Source organism: Poecilia latipinna, unplaced genomic scaffold (assembly GCF_001443285.1).
Source record: "Poecilia latipinna isolate Pla-1442-1.1 unplaced genomic scaffold, P_latipinna-1.0 Scaffold42, whole genome shotgun sequence".
Taxonomy (NCBI): domain Eukaryota; kingdom Metazoa; phylum Chordata; class Actinopteri; order Cyprinodontiformes; family Poeciliidae; genus Poecilia; species Poecilia latipinna.
In genome coordinates this window covers 847,197-867,412 of record NW_015112658.1, presented here as the reverse complement: position 1 = coordinate 867,412, position 20,216 = coordinate 847,197, and the positions used below count along the sequence as shown (strand labels likewise).

The 20,216-nt window shown below is 40.9% G+C and overlaps 3 protein-coding genes and 1 long non-coding RNA gene across 8 annotated transcripts in view; 2 read left to right on the top strand and 2 right to left on the bottom strand.

Annotated features, from left to right (window-relative positions):
- Positions 1 to 50: 50 nt before the first annotated feature.
- On the bottom strand, positions 51 to 5,024 carry narfl (nuclear prelamin A recognition factor-like). Its single transcript, XM_015048605.1, has 11 exons — positions 4,918 to 5,024; positions 3,715 to 3,810; positions 2,762 to 2,905; positions 2,532 to 2,661; positions 2,302 to 2,436; positions 2,006 to 2,124; positions 1,473 to 1,602; positions 1,311 to 1,383; positions 1,096 to 1,233; positions 810 to 967; positions 51 to 624 (listed from the first exon to the last, which is right to left on the bottom strand). Exons 1-11 carry the CDS (start codon positions 4,981 to 4,983, stop codon positions 383 to 385), a joined length of 1,431 nt encoding a protein of 476 aa, XP_014904091.1. The 5' UTR covers positions 4,984 to 5,024; the 3' UTR covers positions 51 to 382.
- Positions 5,025 to 7,041: 2,017 nt separating this feature from the next.
- On the top strand, positions 7,042 to 14,169 carry e4f1 (E4F transcription factor 1). 3 transcript variants are annotated; one of them, XM_015048585.1, is made up of 14 exons: positions 7,042 to 7,237; positions 7,514 to 7,644; positions 8,200 to 8,281; positions 8,520 to 8,701; positions 8,798 to 8,918; positions 9,022 to 9,174; positions 9,675 to 9,862; positions 9,945 to 10,148; positions 10,269 to 10,374; positions 10,766 to 10,983; positions 11,084 to 11,282; positions 11,375 to 11,538; positions 11,955 to 12,011; positions 12,177 to 14,169. In XM_015048585.1, exons 1-14 carry the CDS (start codon positions 7,141 to 7,143, stop codon positions 12,537 to 12,539), a joined length of 2,265 nt encoding a protein of 754 aa, XP_014904071.1. In that variant the 5' UTR covers positions 7,042 to 7,140; the 3' UTR covers positions 12,540 to 14,169. The 3 variants fall into 3 exon arrangements, with proteins under 3 accessions (XP_014904071.1, XP_014904079.1, XP_014904064.1); XM_015048593.1 differs by having other exon boundaries at positions 7,045 to 7,237; positions 8,200 to 8,245; positions 9,945 to 10,178; XM_015048578.1 differs by having other exon boundaries at positions 7,047 to 7,237; positions 9,945 to 10,178.
- A 326-nt stretch (positions 14,170 to 14,495) lies between these two features.
- grid2ipa (glutamate receptor, ionotropic, delta 2 (Grid2) interacting protein, a) overlaps positions 14,496 to 20,216 on the top strand; it is a 47,871-nt gene continuing 42,150 nt past the window's right edge. For all 3 annotated transcript variants that reach the window (XM_015048498.1, XM_015048492.1, XM_015048485.1), the window contains exons 1-4: positions 14,496 to 14,963; positions 16,942 to 17,195; positions 17,285 to 17,617; positions 17,707 to 17,861. In XM_015048498.1, coding sequence (XP_014903984.1) covers positions 14,882 to 14,963; positions 16,942 to 17,195; positions 17,285 to 17,617; positions 17,707 to 17,861 — 824 coding nt within the window. In that variant the 5' untranslated portion in view covers positions 14,496 to 14,881. The remainder of the gene's footprint in view (positions 14,964 to 16,941; positions 17,196 to 17,284; positions 17,618 to 17,706; positions 17,862 to 20,216) is intronic.
- Positions 18,679 to 20,216, bottom strand: part of LOC106957291 (uncharacterized) — a 7,105-nt gene continuing 5,567 nt past the window's right edge. The window contains exon 3 of the long non-coding RNA XR_001426923.1: positions 18,679 to 18,706. This is a non-coding gene — a long non-coding RNA (uncharacterized LOC106957291). The remainder of the gene's footprint in view (positions 18,707 to 20,216) is intronic.

The following is a 20,216-nucleotide window of genomic DNA, read 5'->3' as shown; positions in this document are numbered from 1 at the left end:
AAGCTAAATACAGCAAATGTAAAAGAACACACTTTGGTATGCAACACTTGAATAATTAAATAATTGTTTATTTTGTTTTCAAACTGTATAAATATACATATAATTAACAAAGGGTGATCATATTTTACCTATTGAAAATGACATGTTTAGGATGTAACAGGCTGCACACAAAATACATTACTAACTAATTAAGAGGACAACGGGTAAATAGTTACATATATTCAGTGCAGAGGCATTGGTTTATAATCTGGTATTCCACCCTACCAGGCCCAGGAAAAAAAAAAAAAAAGAAAAGACCTAAAAGAACAATCAAAAATGTGCATCTCTGTCAGGACCAAAGCTGAAGTCTGCAAACATCATCTTGGCTAGACGAGAGCACAGATCACCACTTTATAGTGAGGCCGTTGGTCATTTTCTCCACAGCGTGGAACTGTGTGTGTAGCAGCTCTTTGGCTCTCTCCGCTCCCAGGGTGCGAAGCCAGCTTTCATACAACTCGGCCACGCGGGTGTCGTTTTCTGGCAACAGGGGGCGCTCTGCCTTGTAGAGTTCCTCGACTTGCTGGAGAAGCTCCTTTTGGTTTTGACTGGATGAGGGCCTCACCTGCCCACCACCGTTTAGACAGCCTACAGGTCAACAAATGAGACATGTTAAGTTTGACAAGAAGACCTTATTTTTATACATGTGAAACATGTTGAGCAGGGATTAATGTAGCAAAGATTGATAAAAACTCAAGATGTGACTCATCAATACGCAGAACTATGAAAGAAGCTCCTGGGACTAGGAACTAAAACTATATTCTCCTGTTTACCTGACGGACAGGCCATAACTTCCACAAAGTGGTAGGGCGACTTTCCCCGCTTGAGTTTCTGCACGAGGTTCTGAATGTTGCGGAAGCCATAAGTCGAGGCGAAACACAGCAGGACGGCACCGTCTTTCTCCAGTCTCACCTCCTGGAAGTCTTTATTCCTGCATCACAGAGTGGAGAATACAAAAATAGTGAGACATAACCATGTTTTTTTTTGTTTTGTTTTTTTAATTTGTAATTTAAAAACAGAAGATGTGAAATGATCATTCGTTTTGACGGCCTCCTCCACCTGAGCGTCCTGTAGGTGAGTTCTTTCACCTCCTCCCCAAACAGCTGCTTGGCAGCATACGTGAACACGTGATGGAGGTAGCCTCCCGAACCACTCCCAGCATGGCTCAGGAACTCATCCCCGCACACACTGCTGAACCTGCGTGAAACACACAGCGTGTAGGTTTAAATCCTGCAAGGATCGAGAGCAGTACATCAAGACGGGATAAAACTTGCATTGTGTCCAGAGCTGCAGGCTCGACATCAGAAAGAGACACGTTCTGCTCCTCCAACATTTTCTGAACCTCTCCTGCAGCAGCAGCAGCAAAGAGAGCTCTTAATCATTTTATTTCCATAAGCAAAAAAGAAAAAAAGACTGAATGAGGGCAGCTGCTGTACCTGAAGTGATGACACAATCCACTTCTCGGGTCTCGGCTTTGCTCAGGTAGAAGTCGGAGCGTGATGCCTCGAGTTTCTTGTCGAAGCAGGGCATCACAGCCACGTGGTAGATCTGCTGTGGACCAAGACCCTAAGAGACAAACAACCACAGACAGATCAACAACTCTTCTCTGTTATCTGTAGTTACGTTTAGTGCCTTGTCGTCATGTCATGTCGCAGTTTCACAATCTCTTTCCAAACCAGATTGAGCTCAGTCAGATTGGATGGACAATATATTTTATAGTCCTGCCAGAGATTCTCATTTTTATTTCGCTTTAGACTTTGATTAGGCCATTCTAGCACATAAATATGCTTTGACATAAGTCTGGTGCACCACCACAACAGTGGTAACGTTGCTGTTTGTAAAACTGTTACATCATTTCTTGAAAGAAGATCATTGAAGTTTGAGGTCGCAACGTGACAAAGTGTAAAAATAAAAGTTCAAAACGTAAGAATACTTTTGCTTGTCACTTTATATCAGCTCCAAAGCATACCTGCTGTTCAGCAAAATAGCTTTTCACCAGAGAGCCCATCATCTGCTGTGGAGAGCGAGTGGTGCTGATGTACGGGAGGATATAGTCGCCGTGAGTCTTCTCTGCATAACAGATCCAACCTGCATGCATTTTTGTAATTTTTGTTAGTTTTATTTTACAAACTAGTGAATAGATTTAACATTATTTTCTGCTTCAACAAGTTATTTTAGTATTTTCTCCCCACAACTACTTTGACATAATTTGTTGAGTTTTGTGCGCATACTATGTTTTTTTCTTTTTTCCCCCCACTGCTGTACCTGGACAGGCGGATGTCAGCATGGGCACGGCTTTGCTGTCCTGCTCTTTCCGACTGAAACGCTCCACAAACTCCCTCTGACTCTCCAGCAGGCTGAACGTTCGACTGAAGCTGGTGTCAAACACATGATGAACACCTGGAAGACAACAAGACATCGCAGAGATGAAATTATTCTGCCTCAATTAGGAGTCATTTAATAACTGATAAAAAAAAATAAAAAAAAGTACACACCAAGGCCTTTAAGGAAAGAAGTGAGCTTTCTGCCAGCCTCACTACTGCTGAGGTTGTAATGTGCTGCAAGGGAGGCTCTGGACTGGGGCGATACCGACACCACTACAATCTTCTGCTCCGTCTCTTTGGTCTGCGTGGGAAGTCGACACGATGCAGACACAAAACAATAACAGCAAATTCAGGATCAAAAACAGTGCAGAACTATTCCCGGTGACGCATCGCAGCTCTACCTTGTTGTTCCGCAGCACTTTTAAAAGCTCCTCGTGACTCTGCTGCGCGATCAGGACGCTCTCGGCTGAAGTGATGCAGCCACTGCAGGCCAAGCAGTCGTTTAGCGTGATCTTTGCTCTCTCCAGCTTCTGTTTTCCTCCATCCTTCAACAACAAGTGGGCTTAGTTCAAAGACACCAATAAGAGTTTAATGACAGATTGTGGGATAAGGTCCAGTCATACAGGCTCGAGAATCATCTATTGTTCAAGCACTTCTGCGTCATGAGAAATCTGGAGAAATGTATTTAGAACTTTCATAGAGAAGACAATCATGGCACTCGTATTCTTTCAGTGCTTGGCTTACATGTCTATAAAACCTGCAGTTTTCCTACCATAATGTCATCACCATTGAGATCACATCTGGAGTCGGATGTACACAAGGATTTGTACTAAAAAGTATAAAAACTGTATTCCTCTACCATCGGTTTCAGCCAACACAGCTTCGATAAACAGCAGCACCATGAGCAGCTGCAGGTGAATAGATTTTTAGTACAAAGTGCTGTGCATCGCAACGTGTGCTGTCTTATGCAATAATTTTGACCTTGCACATTGCTCTGTGTGAAATTGTTTGCAAAAGAAGTAAAATGGAATTATGCAAACAAAATTCAAAACCAATGTATTTTTTTTATGTGAAACTCTGAAATGATCCCACAGATGATCTGAATGAGCCTTTTTATTAGTTATTATATTAAAAGTTCTGAGGTGCTTCTAACGGTGAAGGTTTAGCATTAGGCCAACACAACCAGAGTTCCTTTAGATTCTGATAAACTAAGCCATCCAGGTGTGCAAAGCACATGCGTGCTGTATTACAGGTAACAGTGAGCACAACACAATAATTATGCAACCTAGAGACTGTTCATGTTCTACCTGACATGGTTTTTAATGTCATGATGCCGTCGAGTCACGATACCCACCTGGTTGACTTGCACATAACTTCCATCGTCCTCTATCTGTATTTTGGCCACAGATTTACCTTGTTTCTTCTCTACTTTGACTGGTTTGACACATTCCTGCAAAAACAGAAACAAGAGGGCAAATATGAAACAAAATATTTTTGGATTTTCTTAAACCACAACAATAAGGTTTTCCATCATTCCAGCAACGATCAAGACAGAAAAAGGAATGAGAAAAAAAGAAATCTGGAACCTTGTCTCACTTTTTGTTTGCGTGTTCATGTCATCACATTTTAAAATGTGTCAGCCAATGAACAATGCTGTATCTTCAGATTAGCAGGATTATTTTAATCAAGGTAACTTTACTATATGCATTGTATTGTTCCATATTTGCTCTGATCACATTTCTATCAATGAGAATAGAGTTGGATGGGAGCAAAGAGGGAAATGTGTATTGTTCTTTTGTTTAGATAAGATTTTAAAATATCAAGTACACTTTAAATTGGCCATGTTACCTTTTAGTATCACCTATAGAAATCAGTCCAAGGAGATAAATGGTTTCATTAACACCCTAAAAGCTTTGTAAGTTGCATCATTATTTGTGTCGATATACCAAATAATGAATGTTGATGCATAGAAACTGAACAAGGTTTATTGAACATTTGAGCTTAACTGGAAAATATGTTTTAAATAAACTACAATTTTCCTGATTGGCGTGCTGAATGTTTTCTTTGTTTCTTAATACTTATAAAACAAAAATCTCCCCCAGTGAGTCATCACAGTAAAATTGTCAGTGCCAGCACTAATGTTCTTAAATTAGAGACTTCAAGTTACCACAGGCTGAGAGTATTATTATCGCAAATGATCAGAGATGGTTTTATTTCAGTCTTTTTACATCACCCCCATATCATTAGCAAGCTAACGGCGGCTTATCGTGTTTTTAAGCCTGTATTTTGGAGGCATCAACGCCCCAACCAAACAGTAAACATCGATTTATGATTATCTTTAGACAACAATAGTTCACTGTTGGTGCTGCTTATGGGTCGCTTCTTAAACAACTAACACAGGTGACAAGAACAACAACACATCCGATTGCTGGCTACTTCACCATGTTTCTACGTTACTAAAATCAGACTCAAAAAGTCGACGAATCATTAATATTTATCTCGTTCTACCAAAATTAATATCCGGTAACGTTATGCTATACTAGTTAAAGTTTCCGACCTGCGACGGGGTGATAAAATCGTCGAGATCTGTCAGCTGCAGGACACCGCTGAAGTGAGACGCCATACTCACTGCCGTAAAGTTGTTGTTTATATGAGTGTCGCGAAGTCTTGATTCAACTTTATCCATAACTGGAAAAGCTGCGCAACAGCTCACCTCTGAGAATTTTTTCAGTTGTTGATCCTTCATCATATGTACTTAAAAGTACTTCTACATTATTGTAGAGCAAAATAGTAATCATAATATGGTATGAATGACTAAAATATACTTTAGGTGCTTAGATACAAAAAAAATATCAATATTTGTAATGTTATTTGTTGAAAATAAGATGAAAACAAACCCTTTATTACCTTTACTAAACATCTTCTTTAACTTGAATGTTGACTTTAATCTCAACGTTACATTTTTAACTCTACAACAAATGTTTGAAGATGAAAGAAGGAGGGTTTGGGGGAAAAACTTAGATGATGTTTGCCATATTGTGTTGTTTCCCAAAAACAAGCTGTGAGAACCGCAACCAGACTATTTAATTTGACCATCGAGTTGTTCAAGATCACAGCCAACATCTCAATATCATTGATCAAATGTTTACAGAACATCTCCTAATTTTCAATTGTTGAAACTTGTTTCTATGATCAGGTAAGATGATGCCGTGTCAACACTAGATTCAAAATGTTTTAGTCTGTTTGTTTATCTTGGTAACACCTTTTTTTTTTATCAGTCCTTGTTTTCAAGCAAACACACTAATCTTGAAAAGAACAGAGACAGAAATACCTCAACTGAACAACAAATATGTCAATGTAAACATTTCTCTGTCTGTCTTTTAACTATGCAGCCAGACAAATATTTACAGAGGAGTAATAAAAGTAAATGAGGGGAATTAACAAATTTACCAAATCTTATATCATCCAGGATGTGTTACTATGGAAAAGAGACTGCCGCACAGCAAGTCTTCTGTCAGAGGCCTCCTCAGATTTGTTGCAAAATTGACTGCTACGGCCGATTCCTGCCCACAGCATCACCGACCACTTTTTAAAGATACTTATAAGTGTTAAGGAAGAAATTCTAAAATTGGTTAACTTTGGAAAAAGTTTGTCTCTCTCTCTTCCTCTGGATCCCAGGTCCTCTCGGCAGGCCATGTGTGGCCACAAGGAAAACAACAATGCGTGTTGACGTCACAAAATTACAGAATTTAATTCAATAAGAAACAACTTATGAATTAACAACAAAACTGCAGAACAACAGAAACATACATTCATTTACCTGACATAAATGGAAAGAAGAAGAAAAACAAAGACGTGCAAAGACATCTTTTGAGAGTTGCAAGAGCAAATCTGATTTGTTACTCCATGTGGAAAGTTTTATAGTAAAAGGCGTATTCTTATCTTTAATTTATTCAAATAAGGCATATCTTTGCTCATCCAACCAGGAGCTATCTCTGACCCTCTATCTGAAGCCTAAAACCCCTGCCGTGTTTACGGCCTTTCACAGATGAGTGTGAAAAGCTACAACTTCCACTGTATTGTTTTCCCACAGACAAAAGGCAGTTCAAACGATCCTAGCAAACCATCTGCTGTAACTAAAAGTAAAATAAAGGTTGAAGAGCCAGAATACATTACTAATTTCAAAACCACAATTAGGCCATTTGAATCAAGACATGTTAAGTTTTAAAACTAGCTTATTTTAAATTTATTTTCTCAACATAAGTTATGTCAACATTTAATTTCCTTTTGGGATAAACAGTATTTTTTTAATTGAATGTATTCTTATGTTATTAATACTGTTGTTTCCTGAACCAAGACATCCAGGAAATACCATTGCTTTCTCTGAGTGAAATCAATAAGGTTTTTTATATTCCTGCTATGCACAACTGGTTTGCCCAGTCCTTATACTATTGTTTTAATACCCTCTATTTAATGTTGTGTTCAATGAATTCAAAACAGAAGGTTGTGTGGAGTGTTATTTTAACCCAAAAGTCAGATGTTCAGGTTTCAAATGCATCATTGTCCAAATGTGTAAATTATTTCGGAACAAGAACCACCTCTAGAGGCACATGACGAGGAATTAGGCAGTTTAAGACCAAGTCCCTAGCAGAAAATCTCGTTTTGTTTCATTCCACACGTGCACGAGCCCTTTAGTTGTTATGACTACGCGGTCGTAAATCCGCCATATTTGCTCCCGCCCCGCTGCTGCGTTGCGACAGAGACGGAGAAGTTAAACGACATGAATGCAGAAAATAATCATACGGCAGAAACAGAGAAGGAGCAAACGACGGACGGCACCGACACCATCACCATTCAGACTACACTGGGAGATGAAGGTTAGGCCCCTGACGGCATAAAACAAGATTAAATTCCATCTCTGTTATCACGTTTGGGCCTTGCTAACTTCCTCGTAATGAAATTGTGCTAGTAGCAGCTAACTAACATTAGCAACATTAGCCAGTTTGCTGCATCGCTGTAGATTTGCCCAGTTGTTGTTGGCATTTGAAGACGTTGCACCAAACATGCAGCACCTTGCAGTAGTAAGGATTACAAGTCGTAAGAAACCCCAGAAGTATCTCACATTTACATGGTTGTTTTGCGTCCTTTTGTAGATGATGATGTCCACAAGTGCGGGCGATGTCGGTGTGAGTTCTCCAGCCTGGAGGCTTTCATCCAGCACAAGCTGCAGCAGAGCTGCAAACGTCTGGAGACCAGACGGGCTTCTCAGGAGAACAACCAGCAGGCATGTCCTCAGACAGTTTTAAGCTCAAATTATTATTATTATTTTTTGTTTATCTAAGAAACTGTGTTGTTGTGGTCAATACAATCTTGATCATCCAGTGGGAAATCTTTCAGATTGATTTACTAATGATACATTCTAGAGGAATAAATGTTCACTTCAGAAAACATAATTTTTATTTAAAAACAAAGCTAAATTTGATATTTAATTTCTTCATAAATTGGGGTTGTTGCCAAGATCCAGATATTTGTTTTACATAATACAAATAGTCAGTGAATTTTCTTGGCATGATCAGTTTTAATCTGGCAGATAAAAGGGAAATTTAGTTGTCAGATTCAGTCCAAGGAGATAAACATTCAAAAAGCAAAAATATTCCTCTTAGCAAACACCAACCTGGAGCAAGTTTTTTTTTTCCGCACCATCAAGATAAACACAGCTTAGAACAAAAATGTATATGTATGGTTATGAAACGACTATGTTTTTCTCCCATCTGTGCACATGTAATTAAACCATGAAACTTCATCAGTATGTCATTTTGTTATGTTTTCTTTTCTGTAGGTCTCTTCAAGTACTGGAAGCTCAGCGTCCAAGGCGAAAACTGAAAGTATATCTACAGTTAAACCAGCAACGACCACCGATTGTAGGTTATCAACCTTAATATGTCTTTTATTTTATTTTTTTTTTACTTTTTCTGCTGCTCTATAGAATCCTTGAGAACCTTAAAAACCACAAAAGATGCATATTTTTAATTGGAGTGCTTAGTTTGAATTACAAATACATTAGTTTTAACAGTTATTTATCAATTTGTTATTATGTTTGCTCAGTTAATTTTTTCTGCAGTACTGCGCTAAATTTCTGTTATTTTGTTCTCCACGCAGATGAAAGAAATGGTCCAATGGGTCGAGGTCATAGGAAGAAAATCGCTTCTATTAAAGTAACCGACCAGTCAGATAAAAGTGCAACGTTTGAATCTGAAAACGCTGACGGTGAACAGCAGACTTTCAAAGTAAATCAGGAGGGACGTTACATCTGTCACCTTTGTGAAAAGACATTTAAAACCGTGAGTCAATCAGTTGATAAGCCACATGATGCAATTACCTTAGTTGATGCTTGTTTCTAACTTCCGTTCACTCTGTGATTCTGTTTCCCTGCGTAGACAAACATCTTGAGGACTCACATGAAAACTCACAGTGACCAGAAGAACTTCTCCTGTAGCCTGTGTGGGACTTCATTTCGTACCAAAGGCTCACTGATACGTCACAACCGTCGGCACACTGGTGAATGAACTGGAGTCACGCAGCACTGTTGAAATTTCTCACTTTGACATCTGTGCCAGAAATCAAAACTTTTCTATTTTGCTCTCTTCTCCACTGCGTGCAGATGAGCGGCCGTATCGGTGCACCCTGTGCGGGCAGTCCTTCAGAGAGTCGGGGGCTCTCACCAGACATCTGAAATCCCTGACTCCCTGCACAGAGAAGATCCGGTTTGTCCAGTACAAGGAGATCCTGGTCAGCAAAGACGGAGTGCAGAAAGGTCAGACTAATTTTAAAGGAAAGGAAATGCAGTGCAGTCACTGCACAGTTGCATCCATTTATACATCCAACAATTCCTACATCCATCCATCAGTCTGTCGATCTGTCCATATATCCGTCCAGCCATTTATCCATTCATCGAGCCTTTGTCATCTAGTGTGACAATTTTTGCAGGTTTCCATTTTGAAGCCTGAGCTTAAAAAATGATGACCAATCTATGTGTAGAAAAATATTGAACTTTAAATTGTATTCAGTGTTTAAGAACTTCCAATATATAATACAGATTATAATAGCTACTGTGATGTAATTTAACAAAAAAATCTTACTGTAACTTAGTTCTAGTAAGTCTCCCAATGCAGTTATTTTCATAAATACTATGAAGTGAAGTTATAATATTTAAATTTATTTATAAAACTAGCAAAACTTGTCCATGTTTAATCTGGCTTGAAGTGCAGTGACACAGTAAATGGAGCAGATCCTGAGACGGTGTGAATGTTTCAGGAGTTGAAACTGACCAAGGCCAGGTGGTGGCCCAACAGGAAGTGGTAGTTGTGGAGCAGCAAGCTGAGGAGCAGGAGATGGTGGAGGCTCAGACTGCTGTGGTCAGTGTGGTGGAGGCCGGCTCCCAGGAGGTCCTCCGTCAGGTCCACTTCACAATGGAAGTGGACGGGACAACACAGGAGCAGCAGGTGAGAGCGCACGCTTTAAGTCTTTCCTGCGTTTCCCTTTCGATTGTATCTCAAGCTGGTGTTTATCTTTTGCTTGAACCAGGTGGTGGTGGATCAGTCTCAGGCGGACGCTCTGGCCGCTGCTGCCGCCGCCGGCGACAGCCTCATCTGCCAAGCCATCATCAACTCCGGCATCGCCCTGGGCACCGAGGAGACGGTAGTGGAGGAATCCTCGCCGGCAGCGCAGGAGCTGGACAAAGACCTTCCAGATGCTACTGACGTTGATCAGAGTGTGATTGAGATCCAGGTTAAAGAAGAGTTTGAAGAGACGGAGGAGGCATGTGCCTCACAAAGTTTTTTTTGTTCAAAAAGGTCGCTTTGGAGAAATTTTCCAGGACTCATAACCGTTTTCTTGTTTCTTGGACAGGAAGCGGCGGAAGATCGAGCGTCCTGCAAGCTCTACACTTGTCCGCACTGCAGTCGGTCGTTCAAAGGCGTAAATTATTTCCGTTTTCATGTCAAAGGTCATTTAGGTAAGCCCATATTGAACGTTGCATCTCTTTCCAGTACCCTACACAATAGTCAAGATTTCCTCCTAGATTTTTTCTTGGAGGGCAAGAAATGAGTTACTATCTTATTAAGCTTTTTCACATGTCATGTTACGACCAGAAACTTCTATGTATTTTATTGATGTTAGATGTGATAGACCAATAGAAAGTACAATGTAACGTAATGGGACCCCATGATGTAAGATTATTCCCCTCCAGGTCAGACACAGTCAGTGTTAGTTATTTTGAATACAAAAATAAACTACCATTTTCTGATGCATGGGACAATTTATAATAAGAATACAGATTAAAAAAAAGTTTTTGATTCTTTTTCTTTTTTTTATATATGATCTGTGCGTTTATCCTTGTTTTATAGGTTATAAACCGTTTAAGTGCACACTATGTCAAAAGGAGTTTCTCACTGGCTACCTGTTAAAGAAGCACATGGAGGTCCACGTCAGCGAGAGGCGGTATAAATGCGGCGAGTGCGGCAAGCTGTATAAAACCATCGGACACGTACGCGAACACATGAGAGCCCACTCGGATGAGAGGCCCTACCACTGTCACAGATGCAACAAGGGCTACAAGACCAAGGTGGATTACAGTGGATGTACATACACAGCTAACATTCTGATTGTTTTGGCTCTTTTTTTTTGTCTTGTTTTTTTAAATTCTCGCATTAAATTTTTCTCAGAATGCCTTACAAGTTCACCAACGGACTCACGGCGACGAGAAACCTTACGTGTGCGAGTTCTGCTTCAGAGGCTTCAGAGAGAAAGGCTCTCTGGTGCGACACATCCGCCACCACACAGGAGAGAGGCCTTTCAAGTGCCCCAAGTGTGGGCGGGGCTTCGCCGAGCACGGGACGCTCAACCGGCACATGCGCGCCAAAGGTCAGGGCGACGTGCAGAAGCAAACTCAAAACGACTCGGGTGTTTATGGCTCTGACACAAAGCTGATCTTATATTGGTTGCTTCCACACCAGGTGGCTGCAATAAGGAAAACTCCAACGAGCAGCAGGGCGTTGTGTCGGAGGAGCAGGCGTCTGCGGACAGCCTCAGCGCAGCAGAAGTCATCGCAGAAGATCCTCACGCCTTGCTGGTGGAGTTCTCCTCGGTGGTGGCGGACACGCAGGAGTATATCATAAAGGTGGGAGCAAAAGCCCATAAGTTTAGAGGACAATTACACAGAGAAACCTCTGCAACCATTTGTTTATTCTGTGAAATAGTTCATTTTTAAAATGATGAAAAAAAGCCGTTGTATGCCTCTATTTTTTTTTTGCATTTTACTTTTAAATCATGCTTTCATTTCATATCTAACATGCAATGATTTTTAGAATCAGGAAGAAATTAATTCTTTAGTGCAAAAATTAATCCAGTCGTTGGTTCTGGTTAATAATTTTTCAATGAATGACCTTCTTTAATCTGGTCTAAGCATCTTGACTGGAACATAATTTCCTGATAGTATTTCAGGGGTTTTATGCAGGAAGCCTTCCGGTCCGGGGAGATCTACATGAAAAGTATAACGAAAGTTCTTCTACTTTTCGATTCTTTCACACCGTCTAGACTCAAACCGAAGAGGAAATGCAGCAAGTCACACTCATTCAGGACAGCCAAAACGAGGTCAGTGTGCACGTTTGGGGAGCTCTAAAGAGAACCTATGCATTATCTATATAACTGTTGCTCACTTCAAAACGTAAGCTCATAAATGCACAAAGTTGAGTTCTCGTGAAGCCCGTCTCACAAGTCCTCTGACGTTTCCTTTTTTCGAATTTCCGTTCTTCCAAGATGGGCAACCAGATCATGAAAGTGGTGCAGCAGATCGTCAGCCAGTCCCACGGCGCCGCCAGCCACCAGATCATCGTGCGAAACGTCGGGGCGGACGAGGAAAGCGCCTCCATCTCCGACTGTGGGGACACCATCACCATCGCCACGCCGGAGAGCCTGACGGAGCAGGTGGCCATGACGCTTGCCTCCGCCATCAGCGACGGCACGCTGCTGGCCACGACGGGCACCGCCGAGGACGTCGGGGGGACTGTTACCATGGTTACCACAGAGGAAGCAGTGGAGGGAATACAGATGGTGCAGCAGCAAGAGGAGTATGTCATCACCTCCCCAGAGGAGGTGGAAATTCAGACTGTAGTTGTATGATCAAAGAGGATTCTACCGATGGACTCGTCTGGCTTTACAGTCCGTTTGAGTTTTTGTGTGTGGATGAGTCAAATATGAAGTTGAGGCCAAAGTTTTTATAAAACTCGTAGTGACGGAAATAAAAACAAAACATTTTGGATGAAGAAACAAATGTTAACAGGGAGTAGTAGGTTTACCCTACTATTAGTGTTATTAACTGGATCAGTAACGTAAATGCATTCGATGTGACTTATTTGTGATCCAATAAACAGTTTAATACATCTAATGCTAAATTCATTTGAATGTTAGGCCAGAACATATCCAAATTCATCTTTTCCCCCATATATTCCACAGGGTTCCTACACTCTTCGTTAGACACGAGAAAAAAAGAAAGAAAGAAAAATTAGAATCTTTAGGCTACATTAGTCTTTTTTTTATTTCAGAATCTAAATATTGCAAATCAGAATTTAAAAAAAAAGAAATTTCTCTCCTTTATGTTTAGTTTGTTAAATCCAAACTTTAGTATTTATCAAACTTGGTAGAGTCTGAAGTGAGTTCTGAATACTCAGTGTCCCTGGTGTTTTTGATATTTTCTGATTGGACACACCTGAATAAGATGAATAGTTGATCGACAGGCTTCTGTCTGGCAAGGTGACATGAAGAAAGAAAGAAAACATCCAAAACCTGCGAGAGTCTACCTCGAGAACTGGAGCTGGATATTCCTGGACTCATTTTGAATTTGGAGCCGAGCCGAGTCGAGTCCTGGACATTTTCCATACTCTGCCTGAAGAACGTTTATGCGCTCACTGAAATTTTCAATAATCTAAAAGCATAGTTCAGTTATATCTGAGTGAGAGAAATTTTGGAAAGCAGCCAAGTTTGTCTGGATGCCATGAAAGCTTTGAAATATGCCTAAAGAGTTTTTCCCTTTGAATCTTTTCACATTTTTGTCACACAGCAACCACACATTCATTTTATGTGATGGAGCAAAACAAAGTAGAACATAAATGTGAAGCAGGAGGAAAATTAAATGTTTTCAAAAATGGGTGACTTCTGAAGGCGATGGGTTGGCCTCCATTTTTTTAGGGGCATCTGAATGAAGTACGCCACACTTTTCAGGTGCTTGTTTGTCTAAAATAATAGATGCAAGAAATCAATGGTTGTATTTAATTTCCACTTCACAATTATGTGTTGCTCAATCACATAAAATCCCAGTGAAGTTGGTTTCGATGCATCTTTAGCAAGGTGCTGTAATTCTCATCCACTGAATCGTTGTTTGAACTTTCAGATAAATAACCTCAAAAGCAAAGGTGACTTTTTTTTTTTTTTAAACGAACGTGCAGCATGTTTTGAAATCCTCCAAGTGCTGAGGACGAGATTTTGTAATGGAAACCTTGCATATTATAATTGCATGGGATATTTTCCCAGTTCCCTGCCTCAACCGCAGTCACGTTTTTGAACTTTTTATCTCGGATTTGAAGTGCGGTGCCCTTTAAACGCTGACAGGTTGGGCTGCTTGTCCAAGGCCGACCATGATACAGTGTTCCCGTTTGCAGAGGTATTGTGTCCTCTAGCATATCACACAGCTGCTTAAATGTAAAATGTGTTAGCCGAAGCACATTTCATTTGAAATAAATGCTATTTTCTTACAGCTCTTGTTTCTAAGTTTTTTGTTTTGTTTTGTTTTGTTTGTTTGCTAGAACTTCTGCTGGGAAAAATATTGCTCCAGTTGGTGCTTGTAACCTTGAAGCCCATCTTGCAGGCGACGGCTCCAACTGGTGCTCCAGTACTAGACGCTATAATCAGAACCGTCCCTGGCTGGGCTGCTTCACGGCTCAGTTTCTGGGTCACTCCTCAGCCCTCTGAGAGGGCTTCATCCACATGAGCAACAGAGGGAGACAGTGAGAGAGGGTGGGAGAGAGAAAGAGAGGCGAAGGTATTTATAGAAAAATGGGGCTTCGCAGTACCTTTCCTTGCAATGAACCATTTCAGGACCAAGTTACTGTGTCCCAGTTTCATGCTCGCTGCTCAGCCAGAGGGTTTGGACCGAGGCTGAGGTTGGACAGCCTCACCCAGGATGGAGAGCCCGACTCTCAGACGCTCTCAGCTCCTCAGCTTCTCCCAGCTGCTTTGCTGATTCAGAGCAGAGGGAAGAATTGGCCCTCACAAGCCACAAATGTGACCTTCTGGGGGGGCCAGCATCCGTGTAGGTGGGGTAGAGGCTTCGGGGAGGAGGTGAGTCAGGTCAGGTGGAGGAGCAGCTTGAGGGTGTCCGAGGGGCACTCCCTGGCTGCGTCGACCCCCTAGTCGGGGGGCGTGAGGAAAGGCTGGCTGGAACGTGCCCTGCCGCAAGCCGGGCAAGGATGAGGCGCTTCCTGAGCAGAAAGGGCCGCTTCTCCCTGCGCCAGAGCAAGTCTGGGACCCGGAGCGCCGCCAAAGATTTCTGTAAGTCTTGTTTCTCTGATTTGATCTATTTTGTATGACGGTATTCCTGAAGGGCTTCGTTTGCAAGACGGAAGATGAAGAGGAGCTACAGTAGAGCGTGTATCTGGGACGAAGGGTGGAGAAAACAGAAGACAAGCCCTGACAGTACCGCTCAGTGTTACGAGAAGGCAAATAGAGGATCCATCCATGATGTCCTTATCTATTTTAAATCAGTTTTCTTCTCATTCTCTTTGGTGAGCTGACAGCAGTTGCTCCATCACTGATTCTTTGATTTATGTTTCATACAGTCGGTCTGAAGCCTGGCGTGCCACTGAGATCTGATTTGCCCTTCAGCAGAAATGACATCATTTACAATTCAGACTCTTTCTACTTGACTTTTAGGAGAAACTGTTGCAACCTTTTTTTTGTCAGTTTTCATGTCTGACCTGCTAAAACTTTTAAAAGAAATAAAACAACTGCATGCAATTTTACACTTATGCAACTATGCTCTCTTGTTCGAATTCAAATTGTCTGACTATGTTTACTTTACTTAGGCGATTAAGTTACGAAATTCACAAAAATCCCAAGGACATCATTTGAACCGCAGTCTGGTTTATTTTAAGCAAATCTACAAGACAAAAACAAAACAAAAAAAAAACAAGGGCACAAGAGACTAGGGTTTGATGTACTCCTTTAATACAAAAATTGCTATAAAATGTACTGCGCGTTGACCGTGCTGCACCCCAGATTAATGTCCTGTACAGATGAAGTGAAGACTCTTTTGGGACACTTTGTACAGCAGCAGAATGAGGCCAGTGACCAGGGGAAGGCCAGCGGTTCAACATGTGGTCCAGATACCAACAGGCACAAATAACCTCCTTCTCTGTTAAACTTCTCCTCTCGCTGTGATTTGTTCGACTTACAAAATGTTTTTTGGTCGTTCCAACAAAAAGACCTGTGTACCTACTCACACCTCTCTAGGCTAATAAGAGCTTAATTAGCAGGCCTCGTTTATGGTTTTATTGCGAGCAGACATTTTCTTAAAGGAACACTACCCAAAAAAGCTGATAATGTCCATTTTTGTCCCTTTTGCAGCCTTAAACAAGTTATTGATTTTTTTTTCCCAGGATTGTTGTGTAGTTAGCTCCACCTTACCTCCATCAATTGACCGACATTCCCCATCTCTGCTGCCCCCCAAAATGTATCCCCCAAGGCATGAGGCTGCCATGTTTCAACGTAAAAATAACAACAATGATAATAATGAATAATAGTAACCTGGAAACCTGGTTTGTTTTAGTGTTCAGTGCACAACTACTGTTGTCCTTTTAGCAGATTATCCTGTGGATCTGTGCAGCTCTATAAGCTTCTGGTTCTTTCATAAATTATACTCTTCCTGGGAACATTTCACATACTGTAGGTGAATGGACAAGCCTTCCAGTTCTCTTCCCAGTTTTAGATGATGGATTGAAAAGAGCTCAGTGAGACATTAAAAGCTTGGGATGTTGTTTTATCACCTAACTCGGCTTTACGCTTCTACCTCATTTCACCCCTGAACTCTCTGCCATGGCCCTTGGTCTTCACGATGTATTTTGTTCGCTGATATTCTCTGTGAACCACAGAAGCCTTCGCGGGATGGCTGGACTTACATACTAAGAGCAAATTACACACTGAACGCATCACCAGTTCTTCTTAAGGTTCTGTGTCAGATTAACAGGCATTAAAAGAAAGAGGGTTGACTACTAACACACACCACACTTTATTTTCCTTTGTAAAAGGAAATGAAAAATGATGCATTCCTTTTCTACTGCTTCGCAATTCTGCACTTATCTGTGTTGGTCAATAAAACAAAATAAAATAAGATAAAACAGATGATAAAAATATGAAATAAAACAGCATTTGAAAAGTTATAAGGGGCTGAAATATGTTTGTAAGACACTATGTATCCATCATTCTAGCAACATGTTACTTTGAGCCTCTCCAACTCCTGTGTGTTCTTTAGACCTTGGTCTCCCTGCCACCAACCAGAACTGGCCAGAGGCCTTTGGCTTCAGGCTCGGAGGCACTGGGCCCAGCTACATCCTGTCCGTAGTGGAAGGCAGCAGTGCCTTCCTTGCCGGCTTGCAGCCAGGTGACCAGGTGGTGGACATCGAGGGCCAGGATGTGACCAACCTCAGCACACCAGCTCTCATCGCTCTGGCTCAGACTCTCAAGACCGTACCCCCCAGCATTGGCGTCGTTTCACGGATCGAACAGGTCAGCCGACGCCTAAATATTTCAGATTTAGCCTCCGCTTTGTAGAATCCGGAATAATTTGGCAAATTTCTTAACATACCGTTCCTAAGATTGACATCACGCCAGGCCCAGATGGCCGTTTTGGCTTCACCATCGTTGGGGACAGCCCTCTGATGGTCGAGGAGAGCATGCCTGGCGGTCCGGCTGCACGCAGCGGCCTCAAAGTCAACGACTACGTCATGGAGGTCAACGGCATCCCGGTGAAGCATCATGAAACGGCAGCAGCCATGATCAAGGCGGCGCAGGGCCGACCCCTCCGACTGGGAGTGCTCAGCATGGCCCGCCGGAACAAGCGGCTGAGCAGCAGCATGCGGGTACTGTCGCAGAGCGGAGACAGCATCAGGGAGAGCCGAGCTCACAAGGCTATGGAGTTCAACAAAAAGGTGAGCGTGAAGCTGCTTCTTTTCGCTCGCATGGCTCTGGTTTCATTCTGTCATCGTGAGTCGTTTTAACACCGTCTTTATCGAATCAGGTGGAGGAGGTTCTCGGAGAGGAGCCTGACGTGAAGGAGCAGCTGTTCGAGGTGCTCAAGCAGTACGCTTCCGACAGGGATGTGGAGGTTCTGGCCGAAGCCTTGCCTGACATTTTGATCACAGAAGACCATCAGCAGCTGATCGACAGCGTCAGGTAGCTGCTTACGTCTAACTGTGGCGGTGTTTTTTTGAGGGTCACCCCCAGGGCCGTGCAGAGACCAGTAAAGGGGCAGGTGCTCAAAAAGGGCACATTTTAGGACAGAATATTAAGAAAGTCACAGAGCTTTCAGAGTTTAATAAACAATGATGAATTACAAATGGTCAGACATATAACTAGAGTTATTACATCTTAACATAATAAAAACATAACAGCTGCCTTGTAATATTAAATATATTGTTCACTACCGAAAACTGCATGTTGATCATGGTAAGAACCTTTATTTCTTTGTTCTTACCTACAGTCCTCGTTCTGACCCAGTTGGTCAACAATCCACCACCTTTGGCTGCTTGTAGCAGATCCTTTCTTTTTTGTTTCTGACGTCTTTCTTTATGTGGCATCTTTGAACTGAAAAAAGCAAAATATAATGAATTATGATCAGAACTCTATATTAAACCACACTACCAATTCTTTACCCTTGTGTTTAAACCAATATGTTTTTCAGTTCGTAGCACAACATAATATTAATTTCAGAGAAAATGAGACCTCTGCATTGGGGTTCAATTTGTTTCACAATTATTCTATAAAAAAAAAACCTAACCTCAATTAAATAAAATTGTGATCAAAACATTTTTAATTGTAACATTTTTTTTTAAACAAAAAGAAGTTTGGCTTAAAACACTTTTATTTAAATTAAAATCACAAATTTTTGTCTCATGAAGTGAAAAACGTATTGGTAAAACTTTTCTTGCACATGTCAGAAATCTTTTCTTGCTATTCTAAGTTTTTGTTTGTGATTCAAAGTTTTGCTTGCGATTCTCACATGACGTCGTGGGCAGGGCCTAAAATAGCAACAAAAGATTCCTGATGTGTGCAAATAAAAGTTTATGTTTGGCAAATAACTGTTTAAGTTTACGAGACAAAAATGAGTTATTTAATTTAAAAAAAAGTTTTTTAAACAAGACGTTTTGTTTTTAAAAAAGAAATCATTACAATTCCAAAAGTTTTGATTACAATTTTATTTTACTTAACTGAGTTTATTTTATTTTTTCCCATTGAATAATTGGGGAAAAAATTTAACTTCATACTCTGCGAACCAGACCCTAAACTTAAAGTCTGGGTTGAGTTTTTTTCCCTTTCATTAATGACACATTATATCTATCATGGTAATTCAGGGTGAGTTATTTTTAATTCTAAATGAATATCCTTGTTGGACTTTTATTTAAGTGCTATTCTCCTTCAAGATACATTTACCTAACACTAGAACAAATGCCTCTAGAATAAACTCCTCTCTGCTTAAACCGCTACTCCGTGCTGAAGCAGAAATGACACAACATTCAACGTTTCCGTTATCTAACATGCATCAATCAATCAATCAAATTTTATTTGTACAGCACATTTCAGCAGCAAGGCATTTAAAAGTGCTTTACATCATTAAAAAACAAAACACAGTCATGTAACATTGAATAAACAGTAAAAAGAGAAAGAAATAATAGAATAATAAATAAATAAATAAAAAATAAAGATAAAACACATTAAAGCCCCCACCCCTTTTCTACCCTTAGGACTTTAGTTGAAATGGCATCAATTGGGACACTTACAAGAAGGGGGTATGGCACCCGTGCCTTTCCAAGGGGGCTTTACATCATTAAAAACTAAACACAGAGTAATAATCAATAAAAAGGATGAAGAAATAAGAAAAAAATAGATAAATAGATAAAAAATAAAGATGAAAACATTAAAATCTCACCTAATTTAACCATAGGCAACTCTAAACAGGGGGGGTTTAAGTTGAGATTTAAAGGCACCCAGTGTTTCAGCTGTTTTACAGTTTTCTGGGAGTTTGTTCCAAATTTGTGGTGCGTAGAAGCTGAATGCTGCTTCTCCTCATTTGGTTCTGGGGATGCAGAGCAGACCAGAACCAGAAGACCTGAGGGGTCTAGACGGTTGGTACGACAACAAGAGATCTTGTCTGAGCCTCGTCTTACGTCGTGTAACTGTTCTGTGCTGGAGCGCTTTCGGATTTATTATTAAATCGTCATCATCATCTTCATGCTGGGTCCTGTCTGCATTCTCCTTCACCTCACCAAACCCCAAATCATGACAAAGATTTATGTTGAAAATTTAACAAAACAATTTTCTTGACAGAACAAAAAAAGCCAAGGGCAAGACATAAAAGGTACAAAAAACATACCGAAATAAAATTACGCATTTTCTGTCAAACTATCTGTTAGTTTTTTTCTCTGACAACAGTGAACTCAGCTCTGCAAAAAAAAAAAAAAAAAAAAAAAAAAACAAAATTTTTTTAATGGGGCCCCCCCGGCATTATACGTAAAAATTTTTTAAAAAAAA